Source organism: Channa argus, chromosome 5, assembly GCF_033026475.1.
Source record: "Channa argus isolate prfri chromosome 5, Channa argus male v1.0, whole genome shotgun sequence".
Taxonomy (NCBI): domain Eukaryota; kingdom Metazoa; phylum Chordata; class Actinopteri; order Anabantiformes; family Channidae; genus Channa; species Channa argus.
In genome coordinates, this window is record NC_090201.1 from 25,090,306 (window position 1) to 25,111,878 (window position 21,573).

General features: G+C 39.2%; 1 protein-coding gene across 1 annotated transcript in view; it reads left to right on the forward strand.

The window, feature by feature from the left end:
• mtss1 (MTSS I-BAR domain containing 1) overlaps positions 1–21,573 on the forward strand; it is a 49,413-nt gene that overhangs the window by 13,620 nt on the left and 14,220 nt on the right. The window contains 5 exon segments of the mRNA XM_067504616.1: positions 2,595–2,656; positions 6,381–6,454; positions 16,892–16,976; positions 17,491–17,582; positions 17,682–17,756. Of these exon segments, the coding sequence (XP_067360717.1) occupies positions 2,595–2,656; positions 6,381–6,454; positions 16,892–16,976; positions 17,491–17,582; positions 17,682–17,756 (388 nt within the window).

Genomic DNA, 21,573 nt, shown 5'->3' on the forward strand with positions numbered 1-21,573 from the left:
ATGTAGATTACGTCACATTTCTTTTAACGTGAATGTAACAAGCTCTTGCTTTAATTATATTGTGGAGAGACTTTATATTAGTCTGTAAAACACAGATTACCAGGTAAGACCGGCCTATTTTTGGGGGGAGGATTAGTGCTCTGCAGTGCATACTTTAAATTACTATATTGCAATATAAATGAATAAAATTTCCATTTTTATCTTTAGAAAAATTGGTATTTAATGTTATTCTATTATAGTTAAAATAATCGTTAGCTGCAGTTGTTTTATTTGAAATGGAGGAACGGTGGGATTATAATGGTAAGAAAAGTTCAGTGTTAGGAAGATACCTCTGTTTTAAAATAATGATTACATGCATTTTTCTGTAATACAGAACAATATATTGCTATATTGTTCACAAACTGATCCAGCTGTCCTGCACCTAATGGTTACGTGTGTTTAATCAAACCGTTGTATCTGGAAATGATGTATACAGAAAGGTATTTTGATGAGAGACCTGTGAGATCCAGGAGATCTGATTTGATACAGGGCAAAGCAGATTTGTACATGAGACAATTTTCCAGCTACAGATTTTCTGAAAGATTAACACAGTAAACCCCCCCCCTTGCATGAGGGGAGGTTTTGGAAAGATTACAATATATTATAAACGCCTTTATTTGAAAGTACTGCATCACATTTAGAAATGACTTATTCCCCTAAATGTAACATTATTCCCTCAATCAGCAATTTAATTCCAAGTAACACATTTTAATTCCAGCTCCACTGCTTATTATATAGAAGGTGTAATGATTTAATTTACTTAAGATTTTTAACATGCTTTGCTTTATTGTTAGTTGAGAGTTTGTGTCTCCCCCCAAATCCCACATTTTGTTCCATCCATAAGTTTTTTTTTTTTTTTTTTTTTTTTTTGTGGCGAGATCTTTTCCTAGTCATTTCCTTCCCCTTTTATTTTTTCCAGGACCACTGTTAGTTGTTCCTTAGAGACATCGAGCCATTCACCTGCAGTATTTCATCATGCAGTGCTAAATCCACGCAGTAGTAAACCTGTCAGCCCCATGCCGTCGTGTGCATGCCTGGCTAGCTGTTAAGCGGGGGCTGGACAACAGCTTTAGCCATGTAGAGCTAAGAGGCTAATGGTGTGCTGTTAGGGGTTTAATCGGTATTATCCTCTGTCTGGTGAACCAGCAGAGACAGAGGACAGCCTGGGTGACCGGGTTCAGAAAAAGTCAAGTAAAGGAAAGTTGGATTCAGCTCTTTGTTTCAACAGGGCTTTCCTGCATTTTTAATTCGACAACCAGAACACTGCACTAGCAGCTGCTCCTCTCAGCTGTAACCCAAGGTCAGAGTCTGCAGGTTGAATCAGCCCTAGATTATGCAATCAATCAGCTGCTTTTACAGACTCAGAGAAAGAACATATTTTAATCTCTGCAGATGAAGGTAATGAAACTGTGCTGTAATGTGCTGTATCGATTCGATCAGACAAGTATTTTTGTTCAAACCTTTTAATCAGAGTGCACATTTATTTTACTATAAGAGGAATTCACTCGAAGCAAAAAGTGATTCATTGTGTTTAGATTAGCCACATTTATAGTTGGCAAGAAAAAATAGAGATCTTTATGGATTATAGCTCATTTGATTATCCTTTGACAAAATTAATATGCTGTTTTGATAATCATTTAATTCTGTAATTTTTCAAGCAATACCGTACAATTTTACTTAGGGGGCCTGGTGGCTCGGTGGTAGAGCATTGGGTTGGGATGCAGAAGGCCACGGGTTTGAATCCCACCCCACCAGGTGCCGGTCCGAGCCCAGATAAAAATGGGAGGTTTGCGACAGGAAGGAGTAAAAACGCATCCAAATCAACGCGTGTAACGTGGTTCTCTGTGGCGACCGCCGTAGGAACAAGCCGCTGATACTGTACGATATTACTTAGTTCAAGTGCGATTTAATTTTTTAGTTTTACGATAAACTGCGTTTTTGGGGGGGAATTGAATTGTTGTACGGACAAAAGCTGCAATTTGAAGACCCCATTTGGGTGCTGGGAAATTGTGATTGGTGTATGTTCCCCCTTTTTAAGAGATTTTACCCAACAAATGATTCAGTTGGTCTTCTGGTCTACTTCCTGTTTTGTCTATGTGCACCATGTTGTGTTCTTATTTCAAACCTGTGATGCTTTTGATACATCCCTGCTGTTTCAGTTCGGCTGCTTGATCTTGCAACTGTAGCTGAGGCCTGTACTCGTTGACTCAATTCGGTCATCCACTTGGTTTTGTATTCCCGGATTTGCATGACAAATGGTGACTGGAAATGCACGATTCGTAGCTCACTGGCTGTCGCACCGTCAGCTCAGTTTTGTTGCTGTTGTGGCTGCACTTTAAAATCCTGTGCAGACAAATGACCGACAGGTTCAATGATAAAACAATAACAACATGTCTGTCCACCTCATAAAAGTTATCAGCTTTTCAGCTCATACACATTGTTAAACGTTCTGGGTTAATATCTCAGTTGAAAACCTCAGTGCATCCTGTTGTGATCAGACCTGTGCAATGCTGTTAGAGGTTTAATAGAAGTATTGTTCTCTGTGTTTGCTGCAGGCCAGTTATCCTACATGGGAGGACTTTGTGAGCAAAGGAGCAAAGCTACAATCGCAGCTCAGGTAAGACACTCATCCATAAATTTTTAAGCTCAATGCCTGTATTTAAATGCACTTAAGGGACCAGAGTACTTACAGAAATCTACTTTCTGTAGAAATTAGGGAATGGAGCTTCTATATACTTAAAAAAGGTGATTTCTCCCTCACCTTTGACTTATCTTGGGAGCCTAACTCTCTGATTTTAACTGTATAGTGACAGAAAATCCTGCTTACTGACTTCTTTTACTATTACTCCTTTTCTTTTTGTGTTCTGTGTGTCGTTTGTGTTACTGCAGAGTGAGGGGAGTGTGGAGGAGAGAAAAAGAAAGGGACATACAAACTGTATGAATAAAAAACAATCTGCAGTAGAAGCGTACTTATGTGTACTCATGTATCATTTTTAATCTGTCCGTTAATGATTTCTCACTCGTTCGGTCAGCTACTTGTTCCCATCTACTGCCATTCTCTACGCACATTCACTGCTGGATAAAGCTGATTGGGATCCTGGTTGCGTGTATATGTGTCAGAGAAATCTGTAATCTCAGAGAGAAATCTGCCGGGGGAAATCCGGTTTCCCTTACCCTGTACCCCGATTATGGAAACTAGCTTTTCCCGTTTACATGACGTTTAGGAAATCAGCTTTCCAGAGAAACCTGGTTACTAAACCTGATTACTTAAGTGCATGTAAACGCACTGAATGTCAGGTTTTTCTATAACTTTTCTATAACAACTTGTTCCTGGGGTTGTGCATAAATTAGATTTATTTTCCTGAATCAGCTGACATAACATGAGTAATGATAGATTTGCACATGCAGAGCCGCCTCCTCAAAACCTTCTATAATACTTTAGAGGTTTTTAACCTGTTAGTATGTTGAGTTGGTGCCTATCAAGTGTGAATCGTGGTCATAGTTCACAACATCACGAGGTGTCGTCGGACTCTTAGAATTATTTCATTAGACAGGCTGTTAGTTGAAAGAATGGGAAAACGGTGCACATTTCATTTTTATACCTTGTGCATTGGCAGATGAGTGTTGTTTAGAAATAGGCTGAATCTGAATTATGAAACGGCACTGTTTTGTTTTTGTTTTTTTATGAGGGGGGGGGGGGGGATTCTCCCCATTATTAATTCAGTTACTAGATAAAAGTGTAATCCAGTGGCCATGCTCTTCATATTGATTGCATTTACTGAATGAAATTTTCGGTCACTTACTTCAGTACTTCATGCAAATTGTAAAGCGTTGGTCTTTGATTAGTTTGTCAATTTGATTTTGCCTGATGTAAATCTAAGGTTGTACTTTTCTTCTTTAGTTTTTAAGCCATTTGTCTTAGGAACCAAAAACTTAGGCTTTTTAATTGCAATTTTATCAAAGCATTTCAATGATAATAAATCAATTCTCAGTCTAATATATTTCTAGGCCAGTGTCTGACTTACTACAGTTTCCTACAAAATGCCGTTATAAATCTGATATTCTGCTTATTGTTATACACTGCACGTGAGCGCCGTTTATGGTTCTTTCTGTCGGCTCAGTATAACAGTATAATGGCTGTGTTTCCCAGTAGGCCAGTTTACGTTGATAGGCATCGCTCTGCCTGCTGCAGCCAAATACTATCAATTAGCTCTGCCAGTCAGCCAGCGACGCACACACAGGACAGGACATCAATGCTGTTCAGACCTCTCTAATGTTTAATGCTACTTAAGGTTCTTCTGCAGATAATGTGCTCACAATGGCCTTTCAAGCACGATGTACAAAAACAAGCGTGTTGATGGACTTATTATTTCGTAAACAATTCAAACTTATAACTTTGCATTTACCTCTCAGCATTTACTTAAGTTCCTTAGACAGTAGTTACAGACACAAAGTCTGTGCATTTAGACAGAAATGCAGATTATCTGCAGTAAACTGTTTAATTGAAAAGAGACACAATGATGTTAATGAGATTTTCCTGTTTAGAACGTTGGGATATGAAACAGCTGATTTGTAGTATACGCATCTTTGTTATTGTTAGCATCTTATTTCTGTAGCAGGATGAGGCAGAATGATTTTTGCTAGAAAACAATCTTTGGTTTGGGAATGATTAGAAATTTGCCTGCGGGGCGTTTTTTGTCTTGCTGAGGAATGTTGTTCAGACAGTCAACGATCACGGGACATGTCTGTGCACAGATGAGGCTACAGTAGTGTTGGTGGTACCTCGACATTCTTAACCCAGATGTTTAATGTGCTTTAGTGACAAGCCTGTTGCATACACGTATATATCGAGTTGCTGCATTTGCTGCTTTAGCCTGTTGCTGCGATATGTCAACATATGTCCACCATGCTAGACAGAGCAAGATTGGCGTGTAAATAAATACAAGAACAACAGCAAATGTTCCAGCAGTGTACTATGTGTCTATTGGTTTGTTGCATCCTTGCCGTTGGCTGTTGGCTCACATGAAAGAGAGAATTTCCACTGAGGTCAGACAGACACACACACACACACAAACACACACACAATTGACTCTGGTGTCATCTGATCTTTGTAGTTAGGTTTTCAGGGGCTAAAGACTGTGTTTGTGTGTGCGTGCATGCATGCAACTATAGAAACGTAGACCTGACTGGTAATGGAACACAGACAATAGGTCCATTGATGATGATGATGATGATGATGATATGTGTGTCAGAAGGTCTCCGGTTGCATTCCTAACACTGGCCTTTGAGGGCGACTGAGCTCTCATGTTTCTCCTGCTTCCAAAATGAGTTCTTTATTTCAACTTAAAAAAAAAAGAAAATCATGCAGTTGTTTGTTTATGACACATCTATTGGTGTGATCTGTTTTCTTTGATCTGACCCGGAAATCTTTTGGGTTTTTTGGTTAATTTTTTGCTTCAGGTGGAAACAAACAGAAGTGACTCCCTTTGTTACCTCTCCTTAGAAATGTCTCTACCACTTTTTCCCAGACTGTACTAGCTGATATTAAGTACCGACACAAGTACTAAACTAAAATCCTCATCGATTCACAGTTAAGCTGTTAACACTGTTCATATAGTAGTTGGGACACATCTGAATATTAAGTAAAACTAGGGACTAGACCGGTACCCCCTTACTGCTTCCATGAGATTTAAGAGGGTACGTTGCAGCCAGGTGCTGCTAATCATCAGAGCTTAATTGATCTATAAGCTGTTAATACACAGCAGGTACTTTGCATCACCCACATGTATTTTTGGCTTCATTTTTGTTAAATAATGGCACAGTAGAAAAAGTTATGATGTTGTTCTTCTGTTCATTTATTTGGCTAAAAAGATGATCCTTCAAATGTAAAAAAGCCCCCATAGAAAAATGTGAGAAATAAAAAAGCAATAAAAATAAGCTGATGTGAAAAAAGTTTCTACTTGATTTATTAAGGGACATCTAAGAAAAACAAAAGATGAATTCAATTTATAAAAGCTTGACAGAAACCTGCAAGCTTTTAAAGTGTTTGCTGCTTTTGAAAGAAGTTTGGGACACGAAGAATACAGTAGCTCTCCTTCGTATCATTTACACTAAATCATCAGGCAACAGTTGCACTTGTTATTTTCAGGTGAGATATTTATTTTGGGCCTGGAATCTGTCCTCAGCCAAAGGGCTCAACACAACTAAAGAATACAAAAATGTAGGCGTTTTGTTCTTGTAACTCAATGCTCAACATGCAAACAGACTTGATTTCACATTTGTTTCTTATTTCTAGTAGATGGTTCAGTTATTTCATGTATGGTGTTTGTGTTTTTATACAGGACGACCATCATGTTGACTGGAGCCTTCCTGGATGCTTTTCAGAAGGTGGCCGACATGGCGACTGGTGCCAAAGGTAAACAGATTCACTCACATAGAGGCACACGGATACACAATATGATCCAAGCACATAAAGTTGGAGTGTGTTATAGGATCTGGGCTAAACACATCAAAAACTAACTGTGTGTCGGTGTCTGTGTGTGTATGCGAATGTTTGACTTCATATGTATTTAAAAAAAAATGTTTCCCTCCTGATTTGTCGGCATTCTTCTTCATTCCCACAGTTTTTTTGCTCTGTCTCATTTCGTTGTAAATAATGAAATCATCAGGGAACTAATTAGCTTGATTAACTCTTTCAAGACCAGGTTGTGTGTGTATGTTAAATATGAAGTAAGATACTGTGGAGTATTGTGCTACTGGAGAGTGAAATGAGCCAGGAAATTTCATTTGCTCATGTGTTTTTCTTTTCCTCTCTGAAGTGGCACAGTGAGCTGCAGCTGTCTTGTTTTACTCTGGATTAAGTTACAGACATTCACACAAACACTTCATAATGTGGATGGTGTTAACCCATCAGTGCTGAAGAAGCACTCTGACATTCTGGGAAGTACTATGGTTTGCTTTTTTTCCCCAAAAATAGACACAAGTGTCTGCAATAGTTTGTCGAGTATGGAGGTGCCCCTGACTATGACAGACATTACACCCAAATGTGACACTATTGCAGGGACTTGCAGTCCTTTAACACTGTCAAACTCATCGTGGACAGTAAAAAAAAAAAAAAAAAAAAAACTATGATCACCAGCATTTCGCTCATATTTGGGTGTGTTACAATAGTAGCAGGTTAAATAGCCTGGAGCTGCCAGCCTTAAAATGTGATGTGTATCAGGCTACTAAGCTCTTGTAAGGTCATATCCTTGTAACTCCACACCCCCAGATGTTTAAAAACCTTTCAAACAGACTCTTGTTTCACGTTCAAAGTCATACTACCCCACACCAAAATCCATCCATTATCTTTAACCACTTATCCTGTTTAGGGTCACAGATGTGCTGGAGCCCATCCAAGGTGTCAGTGGACAAGAGGCAGGGTACACCCTGGACACACAGACACACAGGGACCTACCCAGACAGACAACCATTCACATGAATGTTCGGTTTTTGCTGAAGATGTTTCAGACAGGTGTCTGGTCCACTGTCCCCACAAGGCAGGAAACTTTTGTGTAGCAATCCCTTTAGCCTCGGACACCTTTTGAAGAGTAAGAACGTCCGTTTTTCTAAGGTCATCTTAAGGTGTTCCTCCACTGACACGAGTAAATAAGGGTCCAGCATTGCTACTGACAAATATCCTGTGGGAAACATTGGTGTTGATTTAGCCTAGTGTCATTGGTAGAAAACAGGTCAACAATATTTTTTATATATATATATATATATATATATATAAAAATATATATATACACACACACACACACACACGCTATATTGCCAAAAGTTCGCTCACCAGCCTTTAAACCCATATGAACTTTGGTGACATCCCATTCTTAATCCATAAGGTTTAATATGACATCGGCCACTCTTTGCAGCTTTAACAGCTTCAACTCTTCTGACTCGCTTTCCACGAGGTTTAGGAGTGTGTTTATGAAATACATAATACACAGTGCTCACAGTTTTCGCTCTGATTCATCCCAAAGGTGTTCTATCAGGTTGAGATCAGGACTTTGTGCAGGCCAGTCAAGTTCTTCCACACCAAACTCACTCATCCATGTCTTTATGGACCTGGCTTTGTGCACCTGAATTCATTTATTTAGATGGGTGAGCGAATACTTTTGGCAATACAGTGTGTATGTATGTAAACCAGCGGTATAATCATCAATGAAAACTACTTCTTTTCATAAATTGAAAGAAAATAATTTAACAGACCAAAATGTTAAAACTAAAATTAATAATTGCCGTTAAAAAATATTTAGACAAAAGAAAATATCGCAAGTGTTTCTTTCAAGCTGGCCAGACTTGTGTTCTGCCAAGTTCTTGGTGTCTGCTATGCCAACAACTACACATCCCTAAAGTGTGTGTCGCTGGTAGCCTTTAGCTGCTGATGCATTTCATCCTAAATTTAAACTTCATGCACTCACACATTAATAACCTTGCCACAAAGCACATCTAAATCTAAAACTGATCAAAACCTAAACATTTTTAGTTTCAGACTTCAAATACATGGTGGATGTGAACAGCCACTACTTATATTGTCAGAGCTGCAGTGACTGTGTGTTTGCTTTAACACAGTCAGCTGCTAATATGATTATGTAACACAGAAGTCAGGTGGTATTTTAAGGAAATCCAGTAACACAGGTGTGTGTGTGTGTGTGTGTGTGTGTGTGTGGGGAATGAATCATGGCCGCTCCCCTCCACGGAAACCCCAGCAGATCTGCTCTGTCACGTCTTAGTGCCGAGGGATGTTTATCAAAGCCAAGGGAACACAGAATTAAAAAACAGAAATACAATATAGATTCAGCTCTTAACTGCTGGCAAAATTGCATCTGTAGTGTCTGTGCAGGTTTGTGGTTCAAGGAATGTTAAACAGAGACCAAACAGAGTCATGAATGACAGTAAAGTCCTTTAATCACAGACTTGATGTGAAATAAACACCTTGAGGCAGTTTCAGGTCACATTCTGCAGCTCGTGACATCACTCAAACCATAAAGGCATTTCGTCATCACAGTATCATAAGTTTTCATCAGCCGTCCCACATCATAAGACAAACAGTACAGTTAGCACATAGTCTAGTTAGAATAAGGAGAATATTTTCACAATATAAGGTCACACAAAGTGCTCTGGTACAGCACATGTTGATCTTCCCTCTTTACAGTCTTATATTTATTTTATACCCATTTTACCTTTTTGTGTTTGTGTTGAAAATGTTAAAATCTGCATAGTCAAAGTCACCTGTCATTCTCTCTCTGAGGCAATGAAAGGTCACAGGTTCTTCGATAACTAGCATGTCTTATCATTTCAACATGTCCTGAAGTAGTGCATCTTATTTCCTCACCTGTCTTCTGTGGACATGTGTCATAGTTCTGTGTAGACACACAAAAAAATTAAGTAAATTCAGCGGCAGATAAAACGTATCCACCATTCATTATTAGGACTGGACGATATTGGAAAAAACACAATCGCTCACCCTTCTGCAATATATTGCCCTATGAAACACGTGAATTTTCCCTAGATAACATGAATACTGATGTTACTAGAATGATTGGTGTGATGTTTGTTGTTAGATTACAACTGACCGATGTTCTACATGGTCCTTGAACTTCTTACTGAGGAAGCAGGATGAGTGTAGAGACACAGTAGTTTAATACATTTGTTAACTCGCAATGAAAGGTCAAAGTCGTCGTCTGTTCTCCATCTCCAGTCTCTTCAGCCTGTCCACTGCGGCAGAGGGACAGACAAAAGGAAAACTAAACGGGTTTCTTTAAAGAAATCTACCTCAGCCCCTCATAACACCTGTAGATCTGTCTCTGTCTCTGTCGGTGTGTTAGAACTGGTCCGTGTGGGTCTGTGGTTGGTTACCATGGTAATGCCCATGTTCTCATCTCTCTGTAAAATACAGTGTGTTTGAAAATTGTTTAGCACAATAGACGGTTGAACGGCGCCTTGTTCCAAGGCATCTCAACTTAATGCACACATGATTTTCCACAGGAGTTTAGAATTGGCAGAATGTATGTCAGTGTGTAAAATAAACAAAACTACCTATTATTGTTCAAAACATACTATTATTTTCCATTTATGCCAGTGAACATAGAACAGTTTTGAGTAAAGATATGTAGAATGTAAATTTGTATTCCTGTACAACATTATATAATCTTGGCTACGTGAGCAACTGTAGAAGTTAAAATACACTTAGGCTCAGCTGATCTGCTTCATCATGAAATGTTATTTGGTAAACGTATTTACCAAAATATTTCTAGGCTGGTCTGCAAACATTGGGCTCATGTCAAGCCTATTAAGAAGATGCATTTTAGGGCCTTTCTGACCACTTGCGGAGGGATTGATTTCCAGATTGGCACCTGATCGATTAAAGTGGCCTAAAATAGAATTTCCGAGGCGTCATCCAGTCTCTCTGCTTCTCTCTGGATGATGCCATTTCTGTTCTGGCTGTGTGACTTTGTAGTGGTTTATACCAGATTGAATTTACATCAAATTAAATCTCATGTGACTTCATTCTGTTATATTTCAGTGAAATAAAGGCTCTGCAGGATCTGATGGCTCTTATCACACCGTCTTTCCATCCCTGCATTCCATCCTGTGCCTGTTTTATGTTGTTGTTGTTTTTTTCAAATCCTGTCTGTGGTTACTTCATTTTTCTTCCTTTTCTACAAATGATAATGTTTGGTAGGCTTTCATGTCATGTTTGACTTTTAACTTTGTTTTCAAAAAACTGCACATATCAGCTGTGATGTTTAGGAATGCTAATAAGGACATTGGAGCAAAAATCGTGTCACAATCAGCTGATTTGAAAAGCAGGTTCCTCTCCTCATCTCTTCTCTGGTGAATCCACATGACTGGTTTCCCCAGTAACTGAGCAACTGTTGACGTCTTTGGCATCATGGGGCTTTCAAAGGACACACACACACACACACACACACACACACACACAAACACACACACAGATCACAAGACAACCTACTGTGAGTGCTAACTGGTTACTATTAGAAGGTTCTTGTGGTCAGGGGTGTGTGTGTGTGTGTGTGTGTGTGTGTGTTTTGTAGTATTGCAGAGGTGAGAATGAGAAGATGGTTTGCTCCATCCTGATTGACTTGTCACCTGGTCACTTTAATCAATAACTGGATCACATAGAGGTTGAGGCAGTTTGTAGCTGTTATGTTTACGACCAGTCGCTCGTGCTTGTGAAGCATAACTTCAGCCTTTTTTGAACTCCCTCAAAGTACAATTAAACACTGCAGAAGATGGACTGAGGGAACAACTGCTCAACTATATGAGCTGTGGCTACACGGTGTGGAATACAAAAGGTCAGGACCCCCCGCTGTGCCCGACAGTTTTAAACGTGCCCAGGTACACTACAAGAGAAAATTGGAAAAAGCTAAACTCTTCATCACGTGAACCAGTGCGGCAGCAGATACATCAAAAAACCGTCCAACTAGACTACAGGATTAAAGTTTGACAGATTTCGTGATAGACCAGATACAGCCAGCTGCATTTTATCTTTTTATGTGAACACACTGTTGGTGTGGGAGAGACAAAGATGTGAAGAGCTACAGTCATGAGAAACTATTGTCTCGACTGGAAAGACGGGGAATCTTGAGAGAATTATTGAGCGGTTGTCTTTACCTGCTAGCTGAGCTAGCGACGCTATTTATTTTTACAAAGCCTATTCAAAGTGGTTGATGCAAATAATTTTTAAAAAATGCAAAAAAGTGCCAATGGAACTTGTACTTAAGGTACAAACACACTTACCAAGAGCAACCTGGGGCGTTCAATTTCTTTCCCAAGGACACTTGAACCTAGACTTGAACTACTTACTTTGTGACTACTGGACAACCTGCTCTATCTCCTGATTCACAGCTTCCCTACATTTTCGCTGCTAAGATAGGGAAATAATTCTTGTTCACATCCATTATGTATTTTAGCAGGTGACCAACAAACTTGCTAATGCTAACAGTAAAACGACAAAAATAGCTGCACACTATTTGCTTTATTCACAGGAAGAAACGTTAAACACTTACAACAATCCATGTGATTAGCTACAGTATCTGCACACAAATTCTCTGTTATGTTTTAAAATATATCAGGATCTGTCCACAATCAGAAGTTTGGTAAATAAGGTGGGTTTGACAGCATGTCCGTTACATTCAGAGTGACATTAGAGAGCAGGGAGTAGATGCAGAGGAAAAGAAAACACAGAGTGAAAGAGAGAAAATGTCAAGAATTGATTCACGCTCTCACAGACTTCTATGAAAGGGCCACATTATGAGTTGTAAGCAGGGGAGTGAAGCTGGAAAATCTGGGTTTAGGAGTGTGAACAGCTCTCTGTGTGTCTCCCTGGCCGTTTGTGTACTTAAAAATGGAGGGAAAAATATAAATGAATCCAACAGCTTCCCCCCTTTTTTCTACCTGCAAAACTTGGATTGATGTTACTAAAATTGTTCACATTTCATAACTTCATATAAATCATATCTGCATTTGGGAAGAAAGCCAATAGGAGAAACCAGAAAATAGGGAAACGTTCTAAAAATACCACCAAGATTCCTTTTTTCTATTTGCTTGTGTTTTCAATATGTTTCTCTTGAGGTATGTTCACAGCTAAACTTAAAAAAATATATAGATGTAATTGATGATTATGTAAAAAAAAAAAATGTATGGATGTGGTTTAGTTCCAGTTAAAGAAATTCATGATGCACCATGAGATTCAGGCATTAATGTGTTTTCAGGATGGCTCGTTCGTGTTTCAACATGACATTGGGCCTGTGCATGAACCCAGGTCCATGAAGAAATGGATTTCCCAACTTGCTGTTGCCCAGAGACCTGATCTCAAACTCATTTATTACCTACCTTACCTTCATTATATGCTTTTATGAAAGCATCCCACTATCCTTTCAAAAGAGCAAGGCCTTATCTCCAGCTTCAGTGTTCTTTAATGCCTTTATGCCTTTGGGACTGAATAGTAACAAATGGCTGTTTATGGCAGCAGATTAAATGTACCCAGTGCTGTTTTTGACCACTGGTAGTGTTTTGCGAGGCCTGAGGAATGGAGGAGAAGTGTTCTGGTGCTGAGTTTACAGACTAATAAAGCTGATGACCCAAACAATGAAGTTGTGGGAAAGAGTAGTGGAAGCTCGGCTAAGGGCGGAGGTGAACATTTGTGAGCAGCAATATGGTTTTGTTCCTAGAAAGAGTCCAACAGATGCAGTATTTGCTTTGGGCAGGATGAGCATATTAAAACCAGAATAAAACAAAATGTGAGAACCAACAACAAATTCACTCCCACAGAGTCTGTCTGATCTTGTCACGTTACATTTTTCTGAAGTCATCTCTAGTTGACTGTGAGGTCCATTAAACATGTCTGAACAATCAGCGAGCTCAACAAACTGCTTACAGTGTTCAGCAGCTGGCTGCAACATGCACACATGTATACGCAGACTGTATCATATGTGTTGTAATCAGAGTGTTGCTAAATGAATATTTGCACCATACAACAGGGCTGGGCAGCATCCTGTGATCATAGAAAATGTGGATTCATGATCTCCTTGTCGCTTTACCAATGTGGCTTTGCTGCTGGGCAAGTACCAATGGTAGACAGAAGAGAGGCTGGAGAGTATGTGAACTGCAGGCTTTCAGAGACCACACCTTACTTTTTACATATGCAGCAAATAAGACGTAGCTTTTTTCAGCTTTGCTTTTAGTTTCATAGGTATTAGTGATTCATTTATGATGTACCATATGGTTAATGTACCAGAGGATGGTAGATGGTGCAGAGAGCAAAATGCTCGTAGTACTGATCCCTGACTAAACTTGTTGAGATAAGCGAAGGAGAACAGACTTTATTTAAATTAAAGTCGCAGCAGAACGTGTACCGTTAGACACTTGGAATTAAACCAACAACCGTGGGATTAGTGGAAAGTCGCTCTACTTCCTGATTCTTAAATATGCTTTTATTGAAGGATATTTTTAAAGAATATCTTAAATGTGCTTTTATTATATCATATTCAATAGGCGGCCACTCTACTAACTGAGCCACTGCCACAGTATAGTGACAGATATATTGTCGAGTTATATGAGATACCAGCAGATGTCTTTAATTACATGTAAACAACAACATGGACCAGGTTTCAAACTAGACACCATTTACAATATACACTCAAAACATCACATGATTGACATTGACTTTAGCTCCATAATGATAGTATTTATATTTCAAAACCTATATGTTCCAAAAGCTCATCACTGAAGAGCAGCAGGGAGGAAAAGGCAAATAAAGTAAACGCACCTCACCACACCTTAACGATTAACCCGTGCCTCATACCTGACGGCGTGGCTCTGCCCTCTGCCACGTTGTTTCTGCACATGTTCATTTGTGTGTAGTTAGTGTTTTGCTTTTCCAGGAAGTTACGACAGAATGGAAAAAGGAGAGGGGGATCCAGATCGTGGACGAGAAAAGGGGAGATGGGGAAGGATGGGGTGTCAGAAAGGAGGAAGACAGAGGACAATAGACAGTGGAGAAGCAAGGATGTATAGACAGGGATGGGGGAGAAGATTAGTTTTTGTAAAAGCTGAGGAAAGAAAATGAAATGCAAATTAGGGAGGATGAGGAGGAGGAGGAGGAGGGAGGAAAGGAAGGAATGCGGTGTGTGTGCAACAGATTTCACTTTGTTTGTAACCTACCAGAGCAGTTAGACGAACACACACCTGAATTTTCCCTCTGATTGTTCTTTATTTTATATAACTCAGCCATGACTAAGTATTGCTGTGTGTGTGTGTGTGTGCGTGCGTGTGTGGTTCTTTGAGTAGATATTCAAATGACATGAAATGAGTCAGTGTAAACTCTTACAGTTCAAACTCTTCTGTGTAATTTTGCTGTGTCACTTTTTTCCGTTATAGAATAAAGCTGAATGTTGTCGGTGACAACAAATGTCGCTGTGCGTTGACTCAGTATAAAGACTAAATCACAGATGATATCCAGTTTAGCCTCTTTTATTTTATTGTTCAGTCTTACAAATGTCAACAATACTTGAACAATTTCTCAAAACCTATTGTTTTTCTCAAGATTGACTGTGAGAAATCATAACTAGTGGTTGACCTATATGGATTTTTTATAGAGAGGCAGTAGACCAATGACAAATTTATAATACTGATTTTTTTTTTTTCCCTTTCTCTCTTTGCGCAATAAAAAATAGATTAATAAACACAAATATGCTTAATCTATACATAACAATTGATCAAAATTGAATATGAATTTAGAACCAGATGAATGTATATATATTAAACGTATTGTTTGTAGAGCAGCAACAAGAATATTTCATAAAACTACTTTACTCTTGTCAGACAGGCAGTGCATTGCTTTCTCAGCTTTAAGATTGTAGATATGTGTGGATTTCATGTTGGCGTGTGAGTAACAGAGGTCAGTTTTAAGAGGAAGTGTCATGTCCACAGACGGACTGTGCCACAAAGAGACCATTATAACGGGTGTATGTGCACAACAGAGGACCCATTGTGGAAGTGATGTAGCTCATTTCCTTTACTCGCTGTCTGTGTCAAAATTTATGTTTCCTTCTAAAAGCTGCTCAAAAAGTTGGGAAAACCAAAGTGGCACATTAAAAAAACAACAAAACAAAAACAACCTCATGATTCATTGTTGTGATTCTTAAAAGCATCATCACAGTAGTTCAGTAAAGCTGCGCTAACTTGCCTTTGGGAGTATGACTGTGCTCAGATTAGTAGGGGGCCTGGTAGGTCAGGGGTAGAGTATTGGGCTGGGATGCAGAAGGCCGCGGGTTTGAATCCCACCCCACCCAGCCATCTTGGTCCGGAGCCCAGCTACAATGGAAGGGTTGCAGAAAGAAATGCATCCAGCGTAAAAAAAAAAAAAAGACTCATTGCAATTTATTGAATGTAAGCTAATTAAACATCATTTTAGCAGGTGACCCTTTCTAATAATTATATAAAGGTCTGAAATAAAAAATAATTAAAAACAAACTTGTACATAAATGATTAAATGAGCGAGGCAACTTAAATGGTCATACATTGTTTTCAAATGTCTAAAAGGATGAAAGACATCCAGCTAGAGGAACCACTGAACAATCAGCCAGCGGGCTTATTGTCTTTAACTATTCATTCTGTAATCAAACAGAATGACTCTTAATGATTCTGTAATTAAATATTTCTATTTGCAGTCATTGAATTTTCCAATTCACTAAAGTCTTTTTTGATACATACAACCATGCAATGCAATGGGCATTAAGGCATAGAGATGGAAATGTCTTTGTTCTTTGTCTGTGTATGTGTTGGAGAAGAAGCTGGTGGCATCCAGTGTGTATGGTTACATGCTGTGTGTTTATGTGATCAGATGAGTTATCATCATCTTATTAAGTGGTATTACAGGCTTTCATTAAGTAAGAATTGATGGCAATGAATTCTGCGTGTTTAGTTTGTGAAATCTATTATGTCCAATTAACTGTGCTGGTTGTGAAAAAAGGGTGTCGTTTATCTTGCATAATTTTTACACAAAATGAAACTTGTCTGTAATTTCAACACGTATGACAAACACTCCCTGTAAGATTTTAATTAGATTGATCGTCCTTGAAACCAATTATTTTAAGATTTGATTCATTGCTGTTTGAGTGCACAGTTGGCTGGTAAAGTGGTGATCTCACACTCCTCCTCAAAACCACTTTGAAAAGCCTGGACACATTCTTTACATGCCCACTCAATTTATTTTGTCACCTAGCATTTTACTGTGTAGTTTTTCAAATGAGCTGTAATGTGACTGTGTTGTTTTGTATTGCAGGTGCCACCAAGGAGATTGGTTCAGCTTTAACTAGGATGTGTATGAGACACCGCAGCATTGAGTCCAAACTCAAATTGTTTACCACGTAAGACATGCACGCTACATTATTTACTACAGTGGGAGAACAGGTGAAGGTGTGAATGATGGACTGATGACACGTTTTCATTTGACAGTGTGGGAGCAGCACACAATAATTCTCAACTGACATATATGCTCATGTGAACCATAATGTGTGAAAAGGAAAGAGCAGTAGTCGTCCTGGTTTCCCGTTTTCACTGTCACTGCTGTCTGCTGTCATTAGAGAAGCTGTCCGTCAGATGATACAAGCCGTTTAGTTTATGAATGTCCACGGGGAGATTTACTTATTTATTTATGTTTGCATTTATCAGGGTCCTGAAATGATTGTGTATCTGCAAACATTGAGTCTTATCTGATACTTACATGTACTTACACTAACTATTTACAAGAAATGCATCCGACATGTTCAAAATGATTAAGCTTGAATTAATATGAATTAATATTCAGTTACCATCAAATTAATAGAAAGCCCATAGCCCACAGGATTAAAACAAGAAAACTTTTAATCTTTTTCCTCTCAGAGCTCTCTCAGAAAGTCTCATCACCCCACTGGAATTAAAGATGGAGGAGTGGAAAAAAGTGGGCGGTCAGCTGGACAAAGATCACGCCAAAGGTATCTCTGCATGCTAACACAGGCGCACACACACATGCACACACCACCCTGCACACTCACAAAGCCTCACACTCACCCGCTGCCCGTTCTTTTGTTCAGAGTATAAGAGAGCCAGAGCAGACATCAAGAAGAAATCGTCAGACACCATCAAACTGCAGAAGAAAGTGAAGAAAGGTGAGATGTCTCCTTTAAGATGATCGAGCAGGTTTTCATCAGCACTGAAATGAGCACTTTAGCATTACAATTGTCAGTTGAGTTATTTAATCGGTTGTAAAGAAAGTAGCACGCTGGTAATCAGTCTGCAGATTTCAGACCTGGTTTACCTCAGAGAAGGAAGGCAGCTATTGAATATGAAAGTCATCTTCTAAGGAGTGAGATAATCCCTTAGTAAACACGAGAGGTCTGTTTGATCCTGCCCTAGTGCTGAGATAAGCGTGTTCAGATCTGCCTCACGTCATGCTCTGCCTCCTGTCAATCACTGCACATCCTGAGGGAAGAAATACTCCCTCTGAAACATGCTTGCTCGCTAATTGAACTGCCAGTCCTGTCCTGTTCATTTTTGAATGATTTGACATTTTGTCTAAGCTCCAAATGTTGTGTGACAATAGTTAAATTGTATTGCATAACTACAGAAAACAATCTCTCTTATGCTTTTGCACTTACAGTAGAACTTGTTGGTCTGTAATACTTGATATCTCCCCCTGAAGTTTACATCTTACCCCAGCAATTAATACCAATTGTCAGTGCAGATCAGGAAACCAACAAATAATAGAGCTTGTTGGTATATTGGTATGATTTTAATAGGATAATTTAATTTTGATAATACCATTTATCAATAATCTCAAATCTCTCTGATTTGTCGTCTTTCACATTCTCTGCGATACTACATAGCATTCATGCCCCACTGCCTTCACGTCTCCACTCACTCACAGGTTCTCCTGCAACACGAGGGACACACAGCATCTGTTTTAACGCCAATTTCTCTTACAATTGTTCTGGCGTAACCAGGATTCTAATCTGCAGCATGATATAAGGTTGCAGACAGGACAAGCAGCAGGATGAAAGGCTAAGTGAAAGGAGAGAGCTTAACATGGAGGAAAGCCTCCTTGTTTAAACTCAGGCCGAAACTGAAATTAACACAAAGTGACCTGCAGAAATAGGAGCCAAGATATACTCGATGCTGATTGCTCGACCCTGCATTTATTTGGAGCTTCGGTTTTGCAGAAGTTAATGCTATGGATACACAAGATACAATCCTGCACAGTTTGAGGAGCCATACCTATGCTGTGTCTAAGCCTTTTGGTTTGACTGTTACCATAGCAACAAAGTCACTTTGAGGCAGACACCTGGGCCACACCCTTCCTGGTGACACGCCCTGAGGTTGCCATAGTTGCACCTGGTCTCGCCATCCCAGACACTGAATGCTCACTAGAGAAGACTTTAATAGAGATGCAATGAAAACCAAGCACACTCGCACCACCATGCTCGCATACACCAGGAATGGAACATTAAGACCTCCATGCATATAGCTTCTGAGTCCTCCAGTACACAGATGCACAGACACTTAAGTAGTTGATCCACACGTCATGTGCCCCAACACACACACACACACACACACACACACACAGTCTCAGTGCAGACCCGCCCAGGGTAAACAGAGAGTTGTCTGATGTGGTTTTAACATTTCTGAACATGTTTTGTGCTATGTGCCTTTTTTCTTTCCTGTAGATTCTTCAACACCATTCCCTTTACTTTCTTTTCTCTCTCTGTCTATTATCACCACTTTTTAACAAAAATAAAATCACCAGAACAGTCAGAATTTTAAGCAGATGGGGCTGGTGTGTAAATGATGCGGTAAAACATTTGATGGAGCTTTTGTAGTACCACTGGTTATAAAAACCCAACTGAACCAACCAATTTTCAGGATCCCCCTTTTCCTTCTCTTCATATAGGAGACAACTTACAATTCATTCAACACAGTTTCATGAAGTGTTCACACTGTAACTTATGACTCAAGTGTTGGTGTCATTTGCAATGTGCTCAAGACGTAGGGACACTGCAGCTGAGAAAAAAGAGAAGGGAAATTCTTGAGATTATTGGAAGTGAGGCTGCACGACATTTGAAAAAACTGACAATGTGTGCCATATTTTTTTCCCCTGCAATATATATTGCAACATTTAACATGACAGAATAGCGAATAGATTCAATAATCCTTTCTAGAATGAGCACTTAAAAAAAAAAAAAATTGAGATTTTGCTCAGTTCCAGTTCTTAGACTTGATCATTTTCTCAGATCTGGGAATAACATCACTAAAACATGAGACAGATTGGAAACTAACAGGTTATGCCGATCGCTTTAACAATTGGAGTAATGATTTGATCGTTTTTCTCTTACAGTTAAAATCCCTGCCAACAACTTGGGATTTACTGTTGTTATTAATACAAAGGGAAAAAAATAAAAATAAAACCCAAGTTGTAAGCCCAAATTATCCAAATCAGATAAGCCACCTAGTTTTCTTGATGCTAGTTTTCTATTCCTGTCCACTCTCTATGAAGCTCACAGTGACCATAAGTAAACAAGTAAGCAAAAGAAATTCAAAGACAAAGACACAGCTTCACATCTTTTCACCACGTAATGACACAGCACACACACACACGCCCATAAGAACACCATTTTTTTCCCCCTCCACGGTGAACCAAAAACTTTTTCTGTGCACTCACCAATCAGGGCTTCACATTATAATTATCTCTGCTGTTCAGTGCTGTGTGTCTGTGTAGACACCATATAATAAGGCAAGACACACAGGACTAAACTGCTGTAGCCGCTTTTCTCAACAAATGTCCAATTATTTTTAGCCTACGACTTTGGATTAGCTACTCTCCAACACACACACACACACAAACAGTCCAGACACTGATGTTGCTGTATCACAGTTACACCTACACGAGTCTATGTTTAACTCTCTTCGTTGAGCAGTTGTTGTCTTGCTTCTCCTCAGGAAACTCTCACAAGCTCACTTTAAAGTGCAAGATTTAAAATCATTGCTTATAGATTCTCTCGTGTCTTTCTCTTTTCAGTCCACTCCGCTTTCGTTGAATTATACTGTATGTAGTAGTATGATGTGTGTTTTTTTTTTTTCTTTCTTTGGAATGAAAAGGAAGAACGTTGTAACAGTAAACATCTCTTCAGTCACTAATCATCCCACATGATTTTGTGTGCTCTGTCATTATGTGGAATGTAACCACTTCAGATAGGGAATCTCCAAATGCTGAGAGAAAGAGAGGCAGATGATTGGAGGAGAGTCAGTGAAATAGACTGACTGACTGATATAATGCTGCTATTGTTTTTCCATTATTCTCTATGGATGGAAGGCTATTAGAGACTCGATCTGATGGTTTGTCCAGAGCGATCACTTAACCCCATCAAGTAGTATTAAAAATGCAGTTCTGAGGTCTGAATTGTCTCCAGTCACAAGTTGTTGGATTGGATCTTAAAGATGCGTGAGTATTTGAGTATTGGAGTTCTGCACAGGAATGAAACTAACATTAGAGCAAAGTGTCAACGTAGGAGACCAAGAAAGAGAGAAAGTAAAGGGTGTGGACAGGATAGAAGATGACAGTGATCGTACTCCATCTGTCACTGTACAGAGGCAAGCGAGGAAATGAGAGGAGGGGGGATAAATTTACAGAATGACAGATTTAAAAAAAGGATTATTAACTTCAAGCACAGGCAAAATAAAGCAGTGGTTAAAGATGGAAGGAAAATAGATGATGTAATTATCTCTTTCTCAAGTGGTTGCATTTACAGCTGGGGGGACGAGAAGGAGGAGAAAACTTTGTCATGGCAGGATGATGAAGAAAAAGGAGGAGAGGATGAGAAGAACAAGTTAGATGCAGATGTTGAAAGTGTAAAGTTTACATATTAATGCACAGTAACTTGAGGGAACAAAGATAAAAAAATACTCCTCTGCAAAATTGGTGGTTGCATTTAC